This window comes from Panthera tigris, chromosome A3 (genome assembly GCF_018350195.1).
Source record: "Panthera tigris isolate Pti1 chromosome A3, P.tigris_Pti1_mat1.1, whole genome shotgun sequence".
Classification (NCBI taxonomy): domain Eukaryota; kingdom Metazoa; phylum Chordata; class Mammalia; order Carnivora; family Felidae; genus Panthera; species Panthera tigris.
Window position 1 is genome coordinate 38,264,520 of NC_056662.1, and position 21,944 is coordinate 38,286,463.

Consider the following 21,944-nt stretch of genomic DNA (forward strand, 5'->3'; position numbering starts at 1 on the left):
AGCCACCCAGGTGCCCCTGATCAGGTTCTTAAGCCATGGGTTTTCTTCAACTCCTCAGTGGCTACCTTGTTAGGATCAAGGCTGCAGTGCTAAACTCTGTTTTTGAGCTCTACATAACCTCCCTGGGCAATTCATTCATTCGTTCATTCATTCATTCATTCATTCATCAAATATTTATTGGATATCTACTACATATCAGATGTCATTCTAGGCACTGGTGTGCTAGCAGCAGACACAATGGATAGAGTTCCCCTCCCAGAAATGATGGTTACCCATGCCTGTCCCCTCACTGTGCTGTCTATGCCTGCCAAACACACCCCACCCCCCAGTTCTTCAGGCCCTTTCTTCTGCTGGGAAAATGGTGCCTGGTAAACTCCTACTGATTATTCAGATCTCATTTTAAACACTGTATTCTTTAGGAAGGCCTTTCTTTTTTCCCTGAACTAGGTCAGATCCCTAGTCTGTCCATGCCACAGCACTCATTTATTCAGCATTTCCCTTTTGGTAAGTATTTGTTCTATATTGATATTTCCATCTAGACCAGGGGTTCCCAAAGTTTTCTATAAAGGGCCAGATAGTAAATATTTTTCAGCTCTGTGGGCCATGCAGTCTCTGTCACAACTACTTAAGTCTGCCGTTATGGTATGAAAGCAGCCATAGACAATATATAAACAAATGGGTATAGCTGTGTTCCAATAAAACTTTATTTATAAAAGTAGTTGGTGGGCCCGATATGACCTATAGGCCACAACTGTCCAATCTCTGAACAACCGAATTTCTTTTGGTGATGGAAATGTTGTATATCTGCTCCCTTCCATAAGGTAGCCATTAGCCACATGGAACATTTGAAATGTGACTAGTGCAACTGAGGATCTAAATCTCTAAATTTATTTAATTGTAATTATTTAATTTTAAATGTAAATAGCCACGTGTGGCTAGAGATTATTGTATTGGACAGCACACATATAGACCATGAGGTCAGGGGGGCTGTGACCCTCTTGGTCACCACGATGTCACCTGAACCTAGCACAGCAGCATTTGTTGAATGAATGAATGAACAAATGTATAAGTATGGGATGACTTATCAGACTCCCTTTTTGCTTTTTCCCACTGCTACACACTTGATTAGATGCTGCTACTGAATACTTCTTTCTTTCTAGTCCTGAAATATTATGTTTTTCTATGAATATTTTATTTCCCCATTAGCCTGTGAACTCTATGAAGATGGGCTATAAGAGAGACTCCCTGAATGGTACTCCAAGTACAGGTACATGCACATGGTAGCAGCCTTCCCACAGAGTGTTTGCAGCTACTGGTACTTACCTGGAAAGATAAAGGATTCAGTCCTATAGCTATTTTATTTCTGAAATATGTTCCAAAGATCCTGTATCAAAGGTCTAACTTCAAGCTTTTCTTCTTCAATCTTGCTATTGTAAAGTTGAAAAATTCAACTTTGCCCTGACCTGTCCTGCCTTATAACCTTGGGGAAATTGCTTAATTTCCCCATAATTGCTGTATGTCTCTATTATTAAGTAAAGATAATTTTAATTCTACTACAGTTAACCACCACCTCCCTCTTAAGAATATCATGTAAATAAATAAGATCATGGCCACAAAATCTTTGAGCACCTCAGAAAGAGGCACTCTTCTTACATGACACATAACTGATCAAGAAGATAATAGATGGTAGTGATTCTCAGTGATATTAAATCACTGGTACATTGTTTTTTTGGTTTATCAGGATAACTTAATAAAAGCTCTGTGTTCTTCAAGTAAGCCAGCTGGTTGTAAATAGTATCAGAAGAATGCAATCACTGCAGTTTGGTGAAGAATAGCCATTTTGTTCCTAGTTAAATTATGTCAAATTGACTTTAGAGCCTCCTCTCCAGCTGTCATCCCAGGTTAGATATGGGGATCCTCCAAGTTTTTCTGCGTTGTGTTCCTCCTGCAGTTCTGATAAACAGGCATCCCAGTGAAGGCACACCTTTCTTTCACTGCTATCTGAAACAGAAAGTCTAGGTTACCTTGCCATAGAAGGATCATTCAATTCCAGTGGGTGCCATATATCTCATCTCTAAGTAGGTAACACATGAGGTCCAGCCAGAGGTCTGTGCAAGATTCTATTCCTCTCATTTCCACCCACCAGCAAATGCCCATGCTAGTCCTCCTATCCCAGAAGGCCTTCCTCTCCTCTCCCAGCCTTTCCCAATCTTAGTGCTCTCGGTCTCTCTTTCTTTTGCTCTCTCTCTCATTTCACTCATCTCTACAGCAGATATTCACTGGGCACTCTGCTAGGGACTCTTTACACCCCTCCAAGCAATCCTCCCTTTTCTTTGAGCCCTTCATTTCCCAATCTGGGTGTACCTTCTGGAAGCCTATGGCTGTCTTCATGAGCTGCCCTGACTGACAGGCTACCTTCTCAGGTGGTGAAAGAGAAAAGCCAAGACAATGGAAAACAAACTTAACCTCACAAGAACGGAACTTGTTCATTGCTAGAAAAAAGGATTGGAGTAGTTAATATATAAAAATCTTATCCCCTGAAAAAGTTCCATGTTTATAATCTTGTCTCTCTGACTTCTGTGGTCACTGAAGCCTAAATCAGGTAACATCCTTTTTCCCATCATGTACTGCCTAACATACAGAGATGCTCAATAAACCAAGAATTGAATCTTTGACTCAGTGAATTTTCTGGCATAAGCTTCCCCAGATTTAAATTTGAGTTTTAGTCAGTCCAGATGGGTCCTGATACACACGTTTCCTCAGGGGGTGACTTAGTTCTTAGACTTCTTTCAAATACATCTAAGCAAGGGTTGGAAACAACAACAACAACAACAAAATTTAAAAGAATTCCTATAGTATAAGACTAGATGTCATAATAAATGAGCCACCAATTCTCAATGACATAACCTAATAGAAGTTTATTTCTCATTTGTAGTAAGTCTAATTGATAGTGATATGAAACTGGAGGAGGAGGAGGTTGTGAGGACTCTGCCCACGTAGTTATTCAGAGAACCAGGCTAACAAAAGTTCTGCAATCTTCAATATGTGGCTTCAGGGTCACTTTGGCTATCACCATTCAGAGGGCAGTAGGGGAAAGAGAAAGACCATGGACCATGAGATAGACTTTTTTATGGGCCAAGCATGGAAGTGGCCATTTCACATTGGCCATCACTCAGTCACATGGGGGTGGGATATGAGAAATGTAGCTCAGCTGGGAGGAAGAGGAAAGAGAAATGGGTTTGGTGAACAGCCAGCCTTTGCCACACTGGACAAACAACGGGGTTAAAATATTTGAAATATTTGAAAGGCCTGAGTGCAAGATAATGAAAGCTATTGTTTTTGCAAGTGATCCTTTATTTTCTGTCCTTTTATTAAATGACTTCTCTTTTAAAAATATTATTGTAATATGATGGAGTGAGTATAATGACAGTGTTATGCAGTGAGTACATCGATGCTGGATCTTTTTACAAAGTGAAACAGCCAGAGCTGGGACTCAAACTTTGGACAAAGGGTATATATGTATGTGGAGTGGAGATAAGGGAGAGTGGCAGCAGAGGGCAAGTAGGGAAAAGAGTAAGAACTGAAGAAATCACAGGAAAGTGGCCTCATGAGAAAAGATTTGGAGGGGATAAAAATCAAGCTGTGAATGAAAGTTTAATGTTGCTGAAGCAAATCAGAGAACTTGAGGCAGGTCATTTCTCTGCTAAGACACTTAGCTTCATGCTAGAAACCACCACTTCCCAGAGAGAGTTTTTGTCATGGCTTAGGTAGATTTGCATGAAAGGCAAAAAATTACATTTGATATATGTGCTGCATTTCCTAAAGTTAAATGGTTTTTCACTTCATTATTTTGATATCATTCAATAAGCTGATTCAATCAGCGAGTTTTAGTCAGCACCTACCATGGGAAGCTGTGTGCTAGCAATAGGGAAGAACATTGAAGGATGAGAAAGATGGCTCTTATATTCTAACTTTTATAGACTATCAATACCTAAGAGACACAGAGGTATGTAGCCTTTCCAAAACCCTTTTTGTTAATGGCCATCTCTAGGGAGCACTTTGGAAATACTGGTATAAATGGACTTTATAGCTAAGTTACCTAAGCCGGTGAAAATTTGAAGAGTCAGGATGGAATAAGGAGACCATCCAGGGGGTGATTGCAGTGGTCCAGGAGAAAGGTTGATGAGCATCTCCCCTGATGCTTTCAGTTCTATATTGGGGATCTTTCTCTCTATCCATTCTTACTGCCCTTATCCTTTCTGCATTCATCTTTCAAGCCCTTGGCCAACTGTGTTCTCATTCATGAAGCCTCTCCTACCTCTTCCAGCCAGGGTTAGATACATCTTTCTCTCAGTTCCCACAGTACCCTGAAAATCTCCCTGTGTTAACATCTGTCAGCCTGTAGTCTATCTGTGGGCACATCCGGTCTCCTGGCAGAGTATTTGGTAACACGGGCACTTAATAAGGCTTGGTTTAGTGTTGAAATAGGAGAAAACAACAATAACAAAATCTTTTAGGTAGACTGGATGCTTGATGAGTTTTAAGACTGTATAAAAATAATTTTAACCTAAGTTGTCATATGTTAGTGTATCTCAGTGGTCTGAATAATTTTTGTTGATTGAGCAACTCAGTTTCTTTAACTCTAGCCACCCTCCTGGAATACCCTAGATAAGAGGTTTCCACTTGGCTCTATCATGTAGAACATCTTAATCTAGGGGTTGCCAGTAGTTAATGATTAATTATACCTGGTGTCTTAAAAATCAGAAATAAAATTATTAGTAAGGTGCTTACTCCCAAATTGAACATGACTATCTACATATAGAATCAAATGGCATACTCTAAGCAGAAGTGTCTCACTTATTTGTAATGAGATGTTAGGACATAGACTAAACTGGGACATATGAGTTTTATAAAGCATCTCTAAACATTTAATCTACCAAACACATAATATAAGGCTGTGGTTAATGTACTCATTTCTTGATATACCCAAACAACTTTCAGGTATAAAGCACTTTCCAAACAAGGTAGAATTGTGTACTCTCATCATTTCTGTATCATTCTGCTTTCATGAGCTTTGGGGCTATATCATTCATATAATTGACATTCCAAAGTATTTTGGAAATAAATACTTGGAGTATTTGGAGAAATAAATGGCAACTTTGGAATTAATAAGACACTCAAATATTTTTGAGTAAAAGTAAAAGGATTCTACTGAAGAAGGAACTGCTTTAAATTTTACTACCTTAGGGATGAGAATTTTTTTTAAAAAAGAATATATATATATATATATGTGTGTATATATATATATATATATATATATATATACACACACACATACACACACACACACACACACACACACTAGCAGTAAGCAAATATTTCTTCATCTGCTGTTTGTCCTTAAGACCATTTCCAGGTACTTTAAATGGTTGCATTTTTATAATTTTTATGAGTTATGCTTGTTTTACTGCTAAAACAGATTATGGAAGCTCTTCACAGCACCACTGTGGAAATAGTCTCACCTTCCATAAATTTTTAACCATTTCCCACATTTGAGTACAACATCATCTCTAGAATTATCTCTTATTCCATATCATTCACAGTGGTTCTGTTTCTCTGCTCAAAACTTAGCTATTACAATGTAGGTAGACACTCATTCCTAAAAATGCAGTATCCTTGGAAGTTTGTGTTCTACCCAGGAGACCTCGCAGGACTATCTACCCAACTCTCATAATGTGGGAAATTCTGCATACATCCTGTTTCAAAAAAGAAGATGGCCCTCTTCTTTATCTCCGGTGCTAGAAGTTCCCTTCAGCATTTTGCCATTCCAGACTGTCTTATTCCCAAACTTCCTACCCTCCTAGTGACCAAAACCTGACAGCTCCTTCATTCTCATCTTGGTTTTTCTTTCCATGGACCAACACAGCAGTATAATGGAATGTGCCAAATTCCATGGACTGCCTCAGTCTGAAAACAAAAGCTCGCTTCTGAGTAGGTGCTTAATCTACAGAATTAACTTGATTCCAGATTTGCTCATCCCTTTTTATCCCACTCTAAGGACCTAGAGCAAAACAAAAGCCTGCAGCGTGTTTTTTTTTTTTCCTTTCTTTCCAAAATTCTGAAGAGGTTGCATAGGGGATGCTACTGAGACCCTCAGTGTCATTCTGGTCAAGATAGTCACATGTGCTCTTCTGCCCATCCCCCTCAGGGGCCCTGTTCTGAGAATTATACTATCTCTTCCCTTTATCTCCAGTTATCCTTAATCTATTGGGTAATTTCTTAAATTCCTAAATATTCTGTTTCTTTATTCCCAAAGAAGTAGCTCCCCTTACTATTAGTACCCAATGCCACCACTTCCTGTCTGTCCCACCCCTTCACCAGCACACCACATATGCAATGGTCTTCCTCAGCTCCAGTGTCCCAACTCCCCTCTTCTCCTCCCCTTGAACCTCCCACATTTGCTGTCTCCTGGAAGATTCTCCTCCGCCCAGTTCTCCCTGTGTAGAAGTACTGGCCAGGGCTCTATGCATATTCTTTCCCTTTTTTCCTAAATGTTTTAGTCTAACAGTTTCATCTCTCTTCTCTATTCAGATTTCATGAAAATCGTTAACATTTCATGAGTACTTACTCTGCGGCAGGTACTTTGCATATATTATCTCATTTAATTTTCAAAACAACTTCATTAGCTCCATTGTACACTTGGGGAATTTGAGGACAAGAGAAATTAAGGAACTTGAACAAGGTCATCCAGTCAGCAAATGAAAGTACCAGGATTTGAACCCTGGCAGTCTCATGGCTGTCCAAGGGCTGTCCACCATTAAGCTCTTCAAGACTGGGCTCAAATTCCACCTCTTTCAGGAAGCCATCCCTGATTCCCCCTGTATGATATGGTCCCTCCATTTGTGGCATCTTTATGACATTTACTTTTTGTTTTATGTTGTGGTCGTTTTTGTTCACTCCCCTTCCCGTCCTCACCCCACCTCCCACATACACCATAACATTAACAATTCTGGGAGAAAGTGACTGTATTTATTGAGTTCATATTCCCTCTGATGTTAACCTAGAACTGTCTACAATAGGCAGCCAACAAAAGACCTGCTACTTTGAATGGAAGACTAGTCATCTGTAAAAGTGGATCCTCCCAGCATGCCCCAACACCCTGTTTATTTCCAGATGTGACAGGAATTCAGGGTGAACAAACCTCAGGGTGTCACAATGTCCCAAATGAGCAGGTGCTCTGGGCCAGGTGGCTCAGGATCTATTTCTTTTCAAGGCTATGAAGGAAAAGTTAGAACAGAGAAGTAAAGCACATTACAGATTACCATGCTGTGTCAGTATTTGGCCAGCAAATTTATTAAGCAATATTTTAATGCTTCATTTACTTTGAAAAGACAAAATCTCATATTTCAGAATAACTATCCAACCCCAGATTGAGAAATCTTTCCCAAGAGCTATGATGGACTTCAATTTTAAATAAAGGGATATAGTAAATGAATTGCTTTCCATCTGTTTAGACCTATATATTTCCATGTAACTTTGTTCTCCATCAAGATATCTCATTTTCTCCCTGCCAAATAAAATTACATTAAATTAAATTAAAATAAATAAATCAAGTTATATGAGAGAAAATAAAGTTGATATTGGTTGGAGCTGATGGGCATTGTTGAAAATTTCTTCTTTATGTTATAACTTTCTTCCAGAACAAGTCACAGGGGCAAAATAATAGTTACACAAGCTCAGGCTGTGCACCCAACTGAGAGTGTTATTTGCATCTAGGTAGACTGTTGTGTGCACTGCAGGTTTGCATCAGAGCCAATGTAAGCAGAAAGTTCCCATGGATTTCAGGGAAAATGTGTTGCTTGATTTGGCCACATGTGGAGCTCATAAATGGATATAGGGCCAGGAAAGTAAAAAGGGAGAATCTTCTGCTGATCTTCACAGGATGGCCTGGAAGTTTATCTCTTTACATGGGGTTACATAATTTAGCCATCTTTGAAATCAACCAAAGTGGTTAATTTGTGAGCAGACTAAATCAGTTTTCTGGAAGTCACCTGTATTTGGCCCCTTTTACTCACCCTTCTTTCCCTATGGTCCCCAATTTTGTCTCAGACCTACTGTTCTTCTCTCTTTATAATTAGTCCTTTATCACATTCACCTTCAATCATGGCTTAAATTGTACCTCATAGTAGTTGACTCTGTCTCAGCCAGGGCCTCTCTCTTTCCCTGCATCTCTAACTGCCCGTCAAACAGTCCCACTTCTGAGAACCATAACCACCTCCAACTCAGCATTGTCTTCCCCCATAAGCAGCACCCCTTTCTAATTCCCTCTGTCTTCTTATCAACAATACCATAATGCTCCTTGCAGATACTTTTCATTTTCCTCTTCCTCGACCTTGTACCAACAAGTCACAGAAGTTTATCAACTCCTCCTCATGAGGATCTCAGTCCCTTTTTCTGGACTCTGACAAATCCAGGAAGAAAGGAAGCTAATTGTGTGTCCCAATGATGTGGAAGGAACGAGGAGATGGTTCCTAACTGAGTCAGGAGGTCATTTGAAACGCAGGAGACAGATGCAGTCCAAAGGTCAAACACAGAATAGAGCCAGGGAAAGGAACCAAAGACTGGCACTACAGTAGTAAGATCAGCTATCCACCAGACCTACAGGACTGCTGTGAGGACATAGTGAGAAGGAGGTCAAGAAATCAGGAGCCAGGGACCTGGTCTGTTTTGTTCATCTTTGTATCCCCAGAACATAGCATATAGTCAGCTCACAGTTGGCACCCATTGAATACTCTATAATCCCAAATATAGGACATTGATTATAACCTCTCATTCAAGACCTCATATTAAGCAATGCTATCTCACTGTCATTATTTGAGACCACCAGGTAATGTTTGGGGAAGACATGTGAGACAAGAGCAACATCCATCCATGTTAGTTTTGGGTATCTAGAAAAGTAACCTGATATAATGGATAAATAAGGAGGCAAGGAATAATATCTCATGGAGTTTTGATGTAACAATTTAAGTGTTCAATGTCATTATAAAAAGATTTTTTAAATTGCTTTAAAAACAAGTTATGTGGAGATAAATATTCATCTACAGATACATTTATTATTATGATTATTATTATTATTACTATTTGAGAGAGAGAGAGAGAGAGCACACATGAGTGGGGGAGAGGAGCAGACAGAGAGAGAGAGAGAGAGAATCTCAAGCAGGTTCCATGCTCAGCACAGAGCCTGACATGGGGCCCAGTCCCACAACCTGAGCCGAAATCAAGAGTCGAATGCTCAACCAACTGAGCTACCCAGGGGCCCCTACAGGTAGATTTTTTTGATTGTCATATATTTTGTGGCTTGGGATAAAACTTCCAGTGACTAAGTCACATAGAGATCCTATAACATTGCAGCTCAAGCAACATAGAGGAAAGGAAGGTGACATGTTCTAGAAAACTGTGTTGATGGAATCAAACAGTGCTGGTAGTAACAACAGAGATTATGAGAGTAGCAAAAAGAATGTTTCCAATTAACATGATGTCATACAATGCATCATTTAAATATATATGTGTAAATTAGATTAATGCATTAAATATTAGTAGGCATTAGACAATTTCCTGTAAGTCACTAAAAGTTATATATTCCAAGTAGTTAAATCAGTCCTCATTGAGAAATGCAGAATCTGTGCATTGCATTATATTTGTTGAATGAAAGAATGAATGAATGTATAAATATTTATTAAAGACTAAAATTTAATTAAACATTATCCTTAGGAATAATTTACTCACTAATCCATTGAGCCAATATTGATTATGCTACTATATGCAAATCAACTAAGCAGGAATGAGAATGGTTTGGTACTAAAAGTGACTTTCCACTGGAATGTTGACACCTAATATAAAGAAATACTTCCTATAACTTTCTGTTATAAAAAATTTCAAACACACACACAAGTTAAAAAATAACAAACATTCATATAACCTCTACCTAACTCAATAGTTATTAACATTTTCCCCAAATTGCTTCATATGTATTTAATTTGGAAAGAAATTACAGGTGTCATAACATTTCATTCCCCTAATACTTCAGCATACACTATAAAGTTTAAAACATTTCCCCACATAACTATAACACTACTGTCACTCCTAACAAAATTAACAATAACTCCTTAATAAGATACATACCCAGGCCACATTTGGACTTACACAGTTGTTCAAATTATGTATTTTTAAGCAGGCTTTTACAACAAGAAAATAGGATCCAATGAAAGAACACACACAGCATTGGGTTGTGTCTCTTAAAGTCCCCTCCACCACAGACCCTTTTTTTCCCCTTTTTTCTTCTTTTCTCCAGCTTTTTGAGGTATAATTGACAAATAAAAACTGTATATACAATGTTATTTGATACATGTAGACACTGTGAAATTATTACCACAGTCAAGCTAATTAATATATCCATCACCTCACCTAGTTACCATTTTTTGTGTGTGGTGAAACACTTTAGATACACTGATCAAATTTCAAATATACTATACAGTATTAACTGTGGTAACCATGCTGCACATTAGATCCCAGAACTTATCCACCTCGTAACTGAAGATTTGTGTACTTTGGCCAACATCTCACCCTTTCCCCTACTTCCTGCCCCTTGCAACCACCATTCTACTCTCTGCCTCTGTGAGTTCAGATCTTTTAGATTCCACATATAAATGAGATTGTGCGGTATTTGTCTTTCTATGTCTGGCTTATTTCATTTAGCATGATGTCATCCAGGTTTATCTATATTGTTGCAAATGACAGGATTTCCTCCTTTCTGTGGCTAAATAGTATTCCACAGTGCTCTATATTCTTTATCCATTCATCTATCTACAGACACTTAGATTGTTTCTGTGTCTTGGTTCTCATGAATAATGATGGAATGGACTTGGAGGTGCAGATACCTCTTCAAGACACTGATTTCATTTCCTATGGATATATACCCAGAAGTGGGATTGCTGGATCATGTGATAGTTCTATTTTTAAAATTTTTTTGAGGAACCTCCATATGGGTTGCATGTTTTCATATTGGTTGTACCAATTTACATTCCCACCAACAGTGTACAAGTGTTGCCTTTTCTCCACATCCTCACAAACGATTGTTATCTTTTATCTTTTTGAGAGTACCCAGACCCTAATAGGTGTGAAGTGTTGTCTCACTGTAGTCTTCATTTGCGTGCCCCTGATTAGTGATGTTAAGCACTTTTCATATACTTGTTGGCCATTTGTATATCTTCTTTGGGAAAATGTCTATTCAGGTCCTTTGCTCATTTCTTTTAAGTTTATTTATTTGGAAAGACAGAGAGCAGCATGAGTGGGGGAATGGCAGAGAGAGAGGGAGAAAGAGAATCCTAAGCAGTCTCCATGCTGTCAGCACACGGAGCCCCACACAGACCTCGATCTCATGAACCGCGAGACCATGACCTGAGCTGAAATCAAGAGTCGGATGCTTAACCGACTGAGCCACCTGGGCACCCCTCCTTTGGCACCCCATTTTTAAACATGGTTTATAAGAATTTTTTAGTTGTATGAGTTCCTTATCTATTTTGGATATAACCCCTTATCATATATATGGTTTGCAAATTTTTTTCTCCCATTCCATCAGTTGCCTTTTCATTTTGTTGATAATTTCCTTTGCTGTGCACATTGTGGATTATCTTATTGTTTCCTCATGAAGTCATTTACCACATTCCCTTATCCTGATCCTGATATTTCTTGTGAAATTAATATTAGATATAAACATTTGACTAAACTCAGGTTAAATGTATCATTAGAGTATTGAGTATTACATTATGATAAGAGCACAGATACTCTTGTTCCAACATTGGTGATGTAATTTGATCACCTGGTCAAGGTAGTAACCTCAGATTTGTGATTAGGGGGTAACCTACGGGGTGATACTTTGGCATCTTGCAAAAACCATATTCCTCATTAACTTTCCACCTAATGGATTTAGCATCTGTTGAGAATTTTTGCCTGAATCAATTATTTTATTAGGGGGTTGTAAAATAAAATGTAACTTTCTGATTACCCTCTTTAATGATCAATTCCACTTTTCTCTAAGCACTTTTTATGATCTTAAACATGTCCTTTGAAATTTAAAAGTTTGAAAGTCCAAAATTTTAAGTATTATATTTTATTGCAATAGAAGAGAACTAACCTTCTATTTTCTTTTGTGTTTTAGCAAAATGGGAAACCACATTTTTACGATAAGCCAATTGTTGAATCCTTTGAGGAAGCACCTCTTCATGTTATGGTTTTCACTTACTTGGGATATGGACTTGGAACCCTATTTGGCTATTTCAGAGACTTTCTGAGGAACTGCGGAATAGAAAAGTGCAATGCAGCCGTAGAACGAGAAGAACAAAAAGTATGTATGTGTACGTGCTTGGATCTTTGTCAATGCATATTCTTCTATTAAATGTTCTCAAAAGTGGTGATACGTGTACAGATCTTAAAAAGAGTGATGCTCTCAGAAACCATTTGGGTAAATTCTATTCATCTCCACCCAATAAACCCCATACCCTATGTGTTGGATTTGTTTTTTTTTTTTTTAAGTATTTTATTGAGCAACTAACTACTATTCACCAGATATTGAACTAAGGGTTTTCTCAGACATTATTGTATTTAATTTTTATAACAATCCCATGAGATAGGTATTATAAGACAATTTTTTTAAGTTTATTTATTTTTGAAGGAGAGAGAAGCAGAGTGTGAGTGGGGGAGGGGCAGACAGAGAGGGAGACACAGAATCTGAAGCAGGGTCCAGGTTCTGAGCTGTCAGCACAGAGCCCCACACAGGGCTTGAACTCACAGACTGGGAGATCATGACCTGAGCTGAAGTCAGATGCTTAACCGACTGAGCCACACAGGTGCTCCTAAAATACCATTTTAAAGAAATGAAAAAATCAAAATATAAGAGCAAAGGCATTTGGATAGGACTGTATGCTGGTCTTCTCGTTGCAAGATGAGTATTATTTATGTTTTGTTCTAGAATAGAAAAGTGTGCCTGAGTGAAATATGAAACTGTAATTTCATTATAGTCAAAGTTTGTCAACTTTAATACCATTTGACATTTTGGATTGGATAATTCTTTGGTGGGAGAGGCTGCCTTGTGCATCGTAGGATTTTTAAAAGCATCCCTGGCCTCTATTCATATCAGTGAATTAGCATTCTACCACACACTTTTTTTTTAATATGAAATCTATTGTCAAATTGGTTTCCATACAACACCCAGTGCTCCAACCACACACTTTGACAATCCAACATGCATGCAAACATTGCCAAATGCTTCGTGAAGTGCAAAAACACCCCAATTTAGAACCCAGTCTAGATACTTTTGATAGTTAGCCCACAAAAGTCTACAGAGCTATCAGGACAACATGGAAAATATTCAGTTATCTGCAAAGAGCCTGAATCTTCCTAACATGTTTTCTAAATCGGTTCAAATGATTTATGATGCCCTGAATTCCTTTTTTCTAAAAATTGCTTTGAAATACTATGATGATTATGGGCATAGATCATTCCACATGATGGAGACTTAAACACAGCCAAGTAAAGAACATAGGGAAAGAAACCATGGTGTGAAAGAGGTAAGAGAAAGCATTGTACATTCAAGAAACTGAGGAATTCCAATGACTGGACTATTGTAAGTGACAGTGGGAGTATGTGGGGAGAAAGATTGTTTGAGAGGCAAGTAGAGACCACACTATAATGGGTTTCTATAAGCCAAAGATATTTATTATAAGAACAATGGGTAGGCATTGAAAGAATTCAGGCAGAGGAATGCAGATTTACAGATTAGAAAGACCATGCTCACTGGCCTATGAAGAAGGGATTGCAGGAGGACAGCACAGACCAAAAAAACCAGTTAAGAGGCTGATGCAGAAATCCAGCTTAAAAACAAATAAACAAATAAAAAAACAAACAAAAACGCTAGATGAGACTTTGGGGTAAGACCAGGGTAGTAGTTATAATAGGAGTGGTAGTAAGAGATAAGACCAAGAGATGTTAAAGAAGATGGAGTCAGGGATGATTGGCTTGACCTGGGGAATTAGGGAAATGGACAAATCAAAGACCACACCTAGGTTTATGCCTTAGACAGCTGGGCAGAAAGAAGGCTGTGGAATTCATTGAAATGGGGAATAGAGAAGAAAGATCCAATTGGAGGGGAAAGGGGCCTTTTTTTTTTTTTTTTTTGAGAGGTTGAGAATTGGCAGATAGATATAAAGGTCTAGACCCTCAGCGAAAAGTCCCATATGGATATTGTGGATACTGTGGGATCTTTAGAATATCTTGAGCATATCAACATCAAAGCCATAGAAGTAGATGAAATCTCCCAAGGAAGGTCTATGGAGAAAAAAGAGGAAGGAAGAGAAGAGAATGAAGAACTTTAGAGAATTTAGTAGATGTAAGAGATAAAATTCCAATTCAAGACTAGAAGCAAAGTGACAATTTCAAAAACCTTATAATATTTTAGGAAAGAGATATTTGTGCTTAAACTGGGGAAGAGGTAGCTGGAATGAAGAAAAGGGAATTATAGAGATATTTAGGAAGTAGAATCAACAAGTCTTGGCGGCTGCAAGTATAGAAAATAAGATATAGGGAAGAAACTAGGGTAATCTCAAATTTCTACTTTGGTCAGAAACGAGAATAGTAGTGGCACACCCATCACAATGGAAAGGTTTTATGTTGGCAAAAAGATGTCCACAGATACGGTTTTGAGGATGTACAGGTTCTTAAGTGGCAAAGAATATAGAAACAGTAAAATCTAGTAGGAGCTGATGATGAAATGGGAGACTGAAATGAGAAAGCAGATTCCACTTGGCCATTCTCCCAAGGATCCCCACAGCCCCTCCCTGACACCAGCTGTCTGTTCTAGAAGCTCTTATCACCAATCTGCCTGCTCCCTAGGTGTAGGTAACTGGTGCACAATAAATTAGCACATTTCAGAATATTTACTAGGACAGAGAGTGAGTCAAATGTAAATTTCTCAGGTGTGGCATCCCTTGGCAGGCTTAGGCTTCAGCTCTGCCATCTATTTTCTGACCTGTGCCAATATTTTTGCTCTATCAACCCATCAGGGCTAGTCAGTTTGGTTTTTCTAAAGAATTTCTTACATTTCAAGCAGAACATATTTTTATATATATGCAAACTGGTTCTCGGGGAAGCAGACTCTGAGATGGAGAGTTGAGGGCAGAATGGTTTTTATGGAGTGATCTTGGAAGTAACACGTGTACACCTGCAAGGGAGCAAGATACAGGAGCAAGATAAGGCAGGTGAATTGTGATGCAGTCCCAGACAAGGCCTCAGTGGATCCCACAGGGAGCCCTGGAGATGAGAGGGTGCTTCCTCACTGAGGGAAGGGTGTGGAGTCTCCAAGGAAGATAGATGGGAGCTAACCACCATAGAAGGATGTGATCCTGAGCCAGGCAGCTTCCTTCAGCAAGCTGCCAGCCTCCAACACTCCTGGCATTGGGGGAAGGGGTGCCTGGTCCTGAACAATGGGATACACTGAGCACAAGCAGCCTGTATTGCAGCACCAGTCACTATGGCTGCAAGAACTGCTCCAACCTCCTCCCAGGAGGGAGACAGTGCATCACATAAATCAGTGCCTTGCATTTCTTTACAAAATAAATGATTTCCCATCTGTTTGACCTCTGTGAGGTAGAGAGCATCAGCCAATTGACTCATCTTGGTGGATATACCTTTCACATGGCACACTTTTTATTATGTGTTCCTTCCTTTTGAGCCCCTTTAGACATTTATAGCCTTCCAGAGTAACAATGGCTGCAGTAGCTATATTCTTTTTGATGGGACTTGGTCACTAAAAACCCTAACTTCAGGCTGACCTTTATCCTTTTAATATTTCCCCCAGCCCTGTACTTCTGACAGTACTCTTGCTTTATGTTAATAAGCTACCTGAGGCACATCTTAAAGTCTCTTGCTGGAAACAGGCTGTTTTCCAGTGACTCCTGGTTCTTCTAGCAGACATGAGCAATATATTCCATTCTGGCCACTGAGAGTGCAGAATAAGTTGTCCCATAAGAACAACCAACCAAGAACAAAATGACACTAAGGAAAAGTGTATCCATGAGGTGGTGGTAGAGAATAGTAATTATGTTTTCCAGAAAGATCATAAGCAGCTGTCTGATTACTGATTACACTCTTTTACTCCATGTGAGTTCTTTTTTTTAAATGTTTATTTATTTTGAGAGAGAGAGCAGAGAGGGGCAGAGAGAGAGAGAGAGGGAGAGAGAGAGTCCCAAGCAGGCTCCACACTGTGAGCACAGAGCCCAATGTGGGGCTCGATCACCATGAATTGTGAGATCATGACCTGAGCTAAAATCGAGAGTCAGACACTTAAGGGGACTGAGCCACCCAGGTGCCCCTCTATGTGCATTCTTTTTATTTGTTTTATCTTTAATAAAAGTTGTAAAAATTTAAGGTGTACAACATGATATTTTGATTAAAATATACATAACAAAATGATTGCCACAGTCAAGCTAATTGACATGTTCATCCCCTCATTTCTTTCTTTTTTTAATCAAATACAAGAATTCATTAATTCAATTTTCCTATCTTCTCTCTCACTGGGATGACTCCTCTCAGACCAAACCATCCTTTCAACTAAAGTGATGCCCCAAATTAGAATCTTTTTGTGTTCTTCTTCTTTTTGATTTCTAGCTCTAACACTCCAAAACGTGAGGCTCTGATAATTCCCTTATCTAGATCACTTCATTACTGATTCGCTTAATACAAAATAAGTGAAAAGAATACAAAAATAAAAATCTTCCTCCAGAAGAGCACTAAAAAAGATCATAGGCCCAAGGCACCTGCACTTCTGACAGACTCCACTAACGATCAGAATACAGTGGCAAGGAAAAGGACAATACAGACAGGCACAAGGTTTAAATATTCTTGCATAAGTTCTCCTTTTAACTCTTAATTTTGGGGACACATTGACTTTTTTAAACCAAAGACCACTTCAGCAGTGAATTACAATTTATTAAAGACCTCTGGATAAATCACTTTCTCAATGATGCAACAACTTAACTTTGCAAAATCTAGAAGAGGATGTCAGCAAATAAACCCAAATGAATGTCAAGCAACATCAGAGACTTGAAAAACCTCAAGCACAGCCCCATTTCTCAATCCTTATGTTTCGATAACTGGTTCAGCAAGACCCACTCCATATGGCACTAGCCTGTTGTAAAACATTTCAGTGCAATTTCATGTTCACACTGGATCCAGAGAGTCCCCAGTGCCCCTACAAGTAAATCCCAGACATTTCTGGCCCATCCCCAGAGATTTTTACTCCCACATGAAACAGAGTGTTCAGCAAGTTGTAACTGTAAAGAATTTTAAGACGAATCTCCAAATGTTCGCATAAATTAAACATTTCCCTTTTGCGTCCTGATAGGATAGCAGGATTCCCCCAGAGAGACTTCCTTCTGAATAATTTGAAGGATGGGTTCCATTAAGGTCACTGAGTATGAGTTTTGTCCAAAGCACACACACAGATGGCCCAAGCTCTGGTCTTCCTGTTTGGACCTGGGTGAGTCCAAACTCAGAGAGCTTTCATTGGGGTTTCCCTGGGAACATAACATATTAACCAGCAGCTTGTGAGATGGTAATATTAGACCAGTGGTTCTTGGCCTAGGATGCACATTGGAATCACCTGAGAAGTTTTAAAAGCCTCTAATACCTGGGCTTTGCCTGCAAATATTCTGATTGAATTGACCTGTGGTGCACCCTTAGTGGGGTTCATAAAAGCTTCCCACATGATTCCCAGGTATAGCCAAAGTTAGAAACCAGTGTTTTAGAACAATGCTTCTCAGACTTTCCTGGGCATACAAATGGTCACTCCCTCACTTCCTTGATTTAAATATTGCTAAGAAATCAATAGCTTTAAATGCAGCAGAAATTGCTGGCCAGTGAAACCCCCAATATCCCCAAATAGGCTTGGTTCCAAATACCTTCTGACTGCTTCTAAAAAGCAAATGCGCCCTGCAAGGGATGAATATTTTCCACAATTTCTCCTAGCAGGGAAGCATGTACCATAGGTTGTAACAGCTCCAAAATGATAGTTCTAGAAATATTTTGTGAAATAAGACCATCAGTAAAATCAGATCACAGCCCCCATACAGTGAATACTCAGGTCAACATTTATCCAAACAAATACATATATATATACTTATGTGTACACACACACACACACACACACACATTACACACACAACGTAATATCATTTAAATGTTAGTTAAATCATTTGTTTAGTTCTTTTACAATATAGGCCTCTCTGCTTCCCTTTGCAAGAAGGAATCTACAAATAGTAGGCAGGCAGAGTTAATTGATTTTGATAAGGTAGAGCTTTGCTATCTATACCAATTAATACTAAGCCAATGTGTCACATGGGTGAATTATGACAAGCCCTAATGAAGAGTCTCCTCTCAAACTTGTGTCTTTTTTTCCTTGCCTTTTTACCATGGAAATAATGAGCAAAAGCAATCTCTTTTTGCATTCTTCCTGTCTTTTTCATGCATGTAATTACACACAAAGGTTCATTTGCACTTACTCTGTCCTTTCGTAAATGGGATAAATGGGATCATATCATACACATTGTTGTGTGACTTACTTTTTCTCACCTAACTCTTATCTGGAGATCTTTACATGCCAGTACAAGGTTACCTCATTCCTTTTAATACTTGCATGATGGTATTGCATAATGTGGATATATGATTATATTCCTTTTTTATTATTTTATTATTTCAAACAATTCTTCGATGAATAGCATATGTATTTATTCAAGGATAATTCCTAGAGGTGGCTTTCTGGGTTCAAGGAATGTACACTTTAACTTCTGAGAGATTGGCAAATTGCCTTTCAACAAGCTTGCCTAGCTAGACTCCAGTCAGCAGTACCTAGGAGTGCTTGTCTCTTCACCAGAGCTTGACACGTTGATGTTATCAACATATTTTTTCTTTTGCCATTCTCATAGGTTAACATTTTTTGTTCTTGTCTTGATTTGCGTTTTCCTGATTAACAGTGAGACTAAGCTTGTTTTCACATGATTATTAGTGCTTTAGACGTATTCCTCTAGAATTGCCTATTCATATCCCTTGCTCTTAATTTCATTAAATTGTTTTTTCTCACTGATCTCTCTTTCTATATATCCTTATATCAATAATTTGCCTATTAAATGATTTTAGGTATTTTTCTAATTCTGTTTCTTGGCTTCTAATGTTTTCTATGTTATATGCAGCCATTTTATTGTTTTAAGTCCTATGTATCTAACATTTCCTTTTCTTTGTTGTTAGTTTTGTTCTTTGGGAAGGGAGAGTTAATCATGTTTAGGAAGACATTTTTTTACTCTTAAAGTTAAAACAAATTTTCCTACAATGTCATCTAGTACTTTTATGATTTGTGGTTTTTATTCATTAACCCATAAATTCACTTGGAATTGATTTCTATGTATTGTGTGAGGTAGAACATTCTTTTTAAAGATTTTTAAATTGTCTCAATATAATTAATTGCATTTTTTTACCCACTGATTTGAATTATTGATCCATTTGTCTATTTTTTCATGTAAATTTGTAAGTTTTTAGGTAATTCTTACAGATTTTTTCTCTGTGTATACTTTAGAATTAGCTTTTCAGGCATCGAATTAAAAAAAAAATAACTTGCCATTTTGATTGGTAATATTAAATCTATAGGTATAGGTGAACTTTGGAAAATTTGACACCTGAATAGTAGTCTTCCCATTAATAAACATGATACAACTCTCTATTTATTTAGATATTTATTATGTTCTTTAATAAAATTTTGTAATGTTCTTTATTCTAAGGTCTTAGATTTCCTCTTATGATCATTATTTGGGTACAAGTTTTCGATGGTGGTATTATTTGAATACTATCTTTTTTCTCTACCCCATATTTTTTAAATGTTTATTTATTTATTTTGGGAGAGAGCATGAGCAGGGAAGGGATAAAGAGAGAGAGAGAGAGAGAGAGAGAGAGAGAGAATCCCAAGCAGTTTCCACACTTAGTGTGGAGCCTGACCTAGGGCTTGATCCTACAAGATTATGGCGAGATCGTGACATGAGCTGATATCAAGAGTCAGATGCTTAACTGACTGAAGCCACCCAGGAGCCCTTCTGAATCCCATATTCTAATTAGTTATTGAGGGCATATGGGAAAGCTGTTGATATTTTAATATTTTAATTTCAACTGCTACCACCTTAATGAATATCTCTCCTTAGCTCCACAGCTTCTCAGTTAGTTGTATTGGAATTTCTAGTAACTTTACATATGCGCCATGAAAAACTGTATACTGTCTTTCAAGTCTATTAGAACAAATGGGCTAATTATGTTATTTGAATCCTCTAGACTTACTTCTTTTTTTGTATACTCAAGCTTATAATTTCTGAGAAATGAGTATTAATGTTTTCCACTGTGCGTATGGATTTGTCAGTTTTTCTTTTTCTTATGTATTTCAGTGTAACTGTCAGATATATAATCCTGGCTCTCACAGTTCTTGGTGTATTTGTTCCCTAGATTTGCTTTTCCTTGTACTCTGCTCTGTCCAATATTAGTATTTATACATCTGCCTTTTCTTCAGTAGCCATCGCATTATTTCAGTCTTCATCGTTTTCAGAAAACGTAGGTCTCTTATAAGCAGCATATAGTTTTATTTTAAAACACATGTGAAAACTTCTGTGTTTAAAAAAATAATAATATAAGCTATGAGCAATTACTTTCTTGAACCATAGGAAATTGCTGTTTTTGTAGGTGAAAAAGACATTGGCAACTCCTTGTGGTTAAACCTAATACTTTAATTACTCATGTGTTTAAACTTATTCCTGCCATCTCTATATTTAACATTTACATTTTCTGGGTTTTTTTTTATTTTAAATACTTTTCCTTTCATACCTTTGATACATTTGACTGAATTTTCTTTGTTGTACATTTTTTTCTTCTCATCACTGTTAGGGAGTTGTATATAGTATTTCTCCCTACCAGTTTTTAATGGTTCTCTTTGAATTTTTAACACATATATTTAGAATTTAGATAGTTATTCACTAACTAGAGTCTTCCGCCTACCAGGTGAAGAATTTAATAATGTTTCTTTCTCCCACATACCCATTTTCCAAGTTATCATTTATTTGTTAATCTTTAGGTTCTGTTTCTCTATACTGCATATACAAAACTACTTGGGCTAAACTATATTCCATCACTTTCTTACTACTTTTCCTGGCATCATTTGGCTTCCTTCTTAGTTATTTCTTTGTTTGTTTTGTTGAGGTACATGCTCAATTATTACAGAAAATGTTTTGGGGAATTAAACTCATGACTCCTTGCATATTTTCTGACTTTCCATTGATTCGTCTATAAAAGTTGGATAGAAATATGTATAACACTTGGAAAATTATAAAGTATCCTACTAGCTTAAAGGTGGAAAAAGAAAGATTGCCATATTGCAGTAGAAACAAAAGACATTTTTGTGCCTGCATTTTTGGATTTTGCTCAACCCTCCTACACTCCACACCCCCAAAACAATTGTGGCCCAAATTTCACTCTCACATCTAGCCATTTGTGTCAGGAGGAAAAATAAAGGTAGTGAGTAGGCCAAGTGACAAGTTGAATCTACAGATGGTAGATGCTCCTGTTTTTGCAATATCTAGTCCAGTTTCATTTTCTGGTAGAGCGAAAATGCTGTGGGAGGCTTACCTGAGATTAGAGGACATTGACCTTAGGAAGGTGTTGACTGCTCCTGAAGAAACCTCACTGGTACTCAAAGGAATGGGGTGGGGTGAAAATACACCCATGCAGAGGCAGGAAGCCTCACAGGTACAGAGAAAGAACAGGACAAAGCTGCAAAAGAAGGCAATTCTTCCCTGAACCAGACCTTG

At 38.0% G+C, this 21,944-nt stretch overlaps 1 protein-coding gene across 1 annotated transcript in view; it reads left to right on the forward strand.

Moving 5' to 3' along the window:
- Positions 1–21,944, forward strand: part of SPTLC3 (serine palmitoyltransferase long chain base subunit 3) — a 131,345-nt gene that overhangs the window by 17,474 nt on the left and 91,927 nt on the right. Inside the window, exon 2 of the mRNA XM_007086809.3 lies at positions 12,218–12,403. Within this exon, the coding sequence (XP_007086871.1) occupies positions 12,218–12,403 (186 nt within the window). The remainder of the gene's footprint in view (positions 1–12,217; positions 12,404–21,944) is intronic.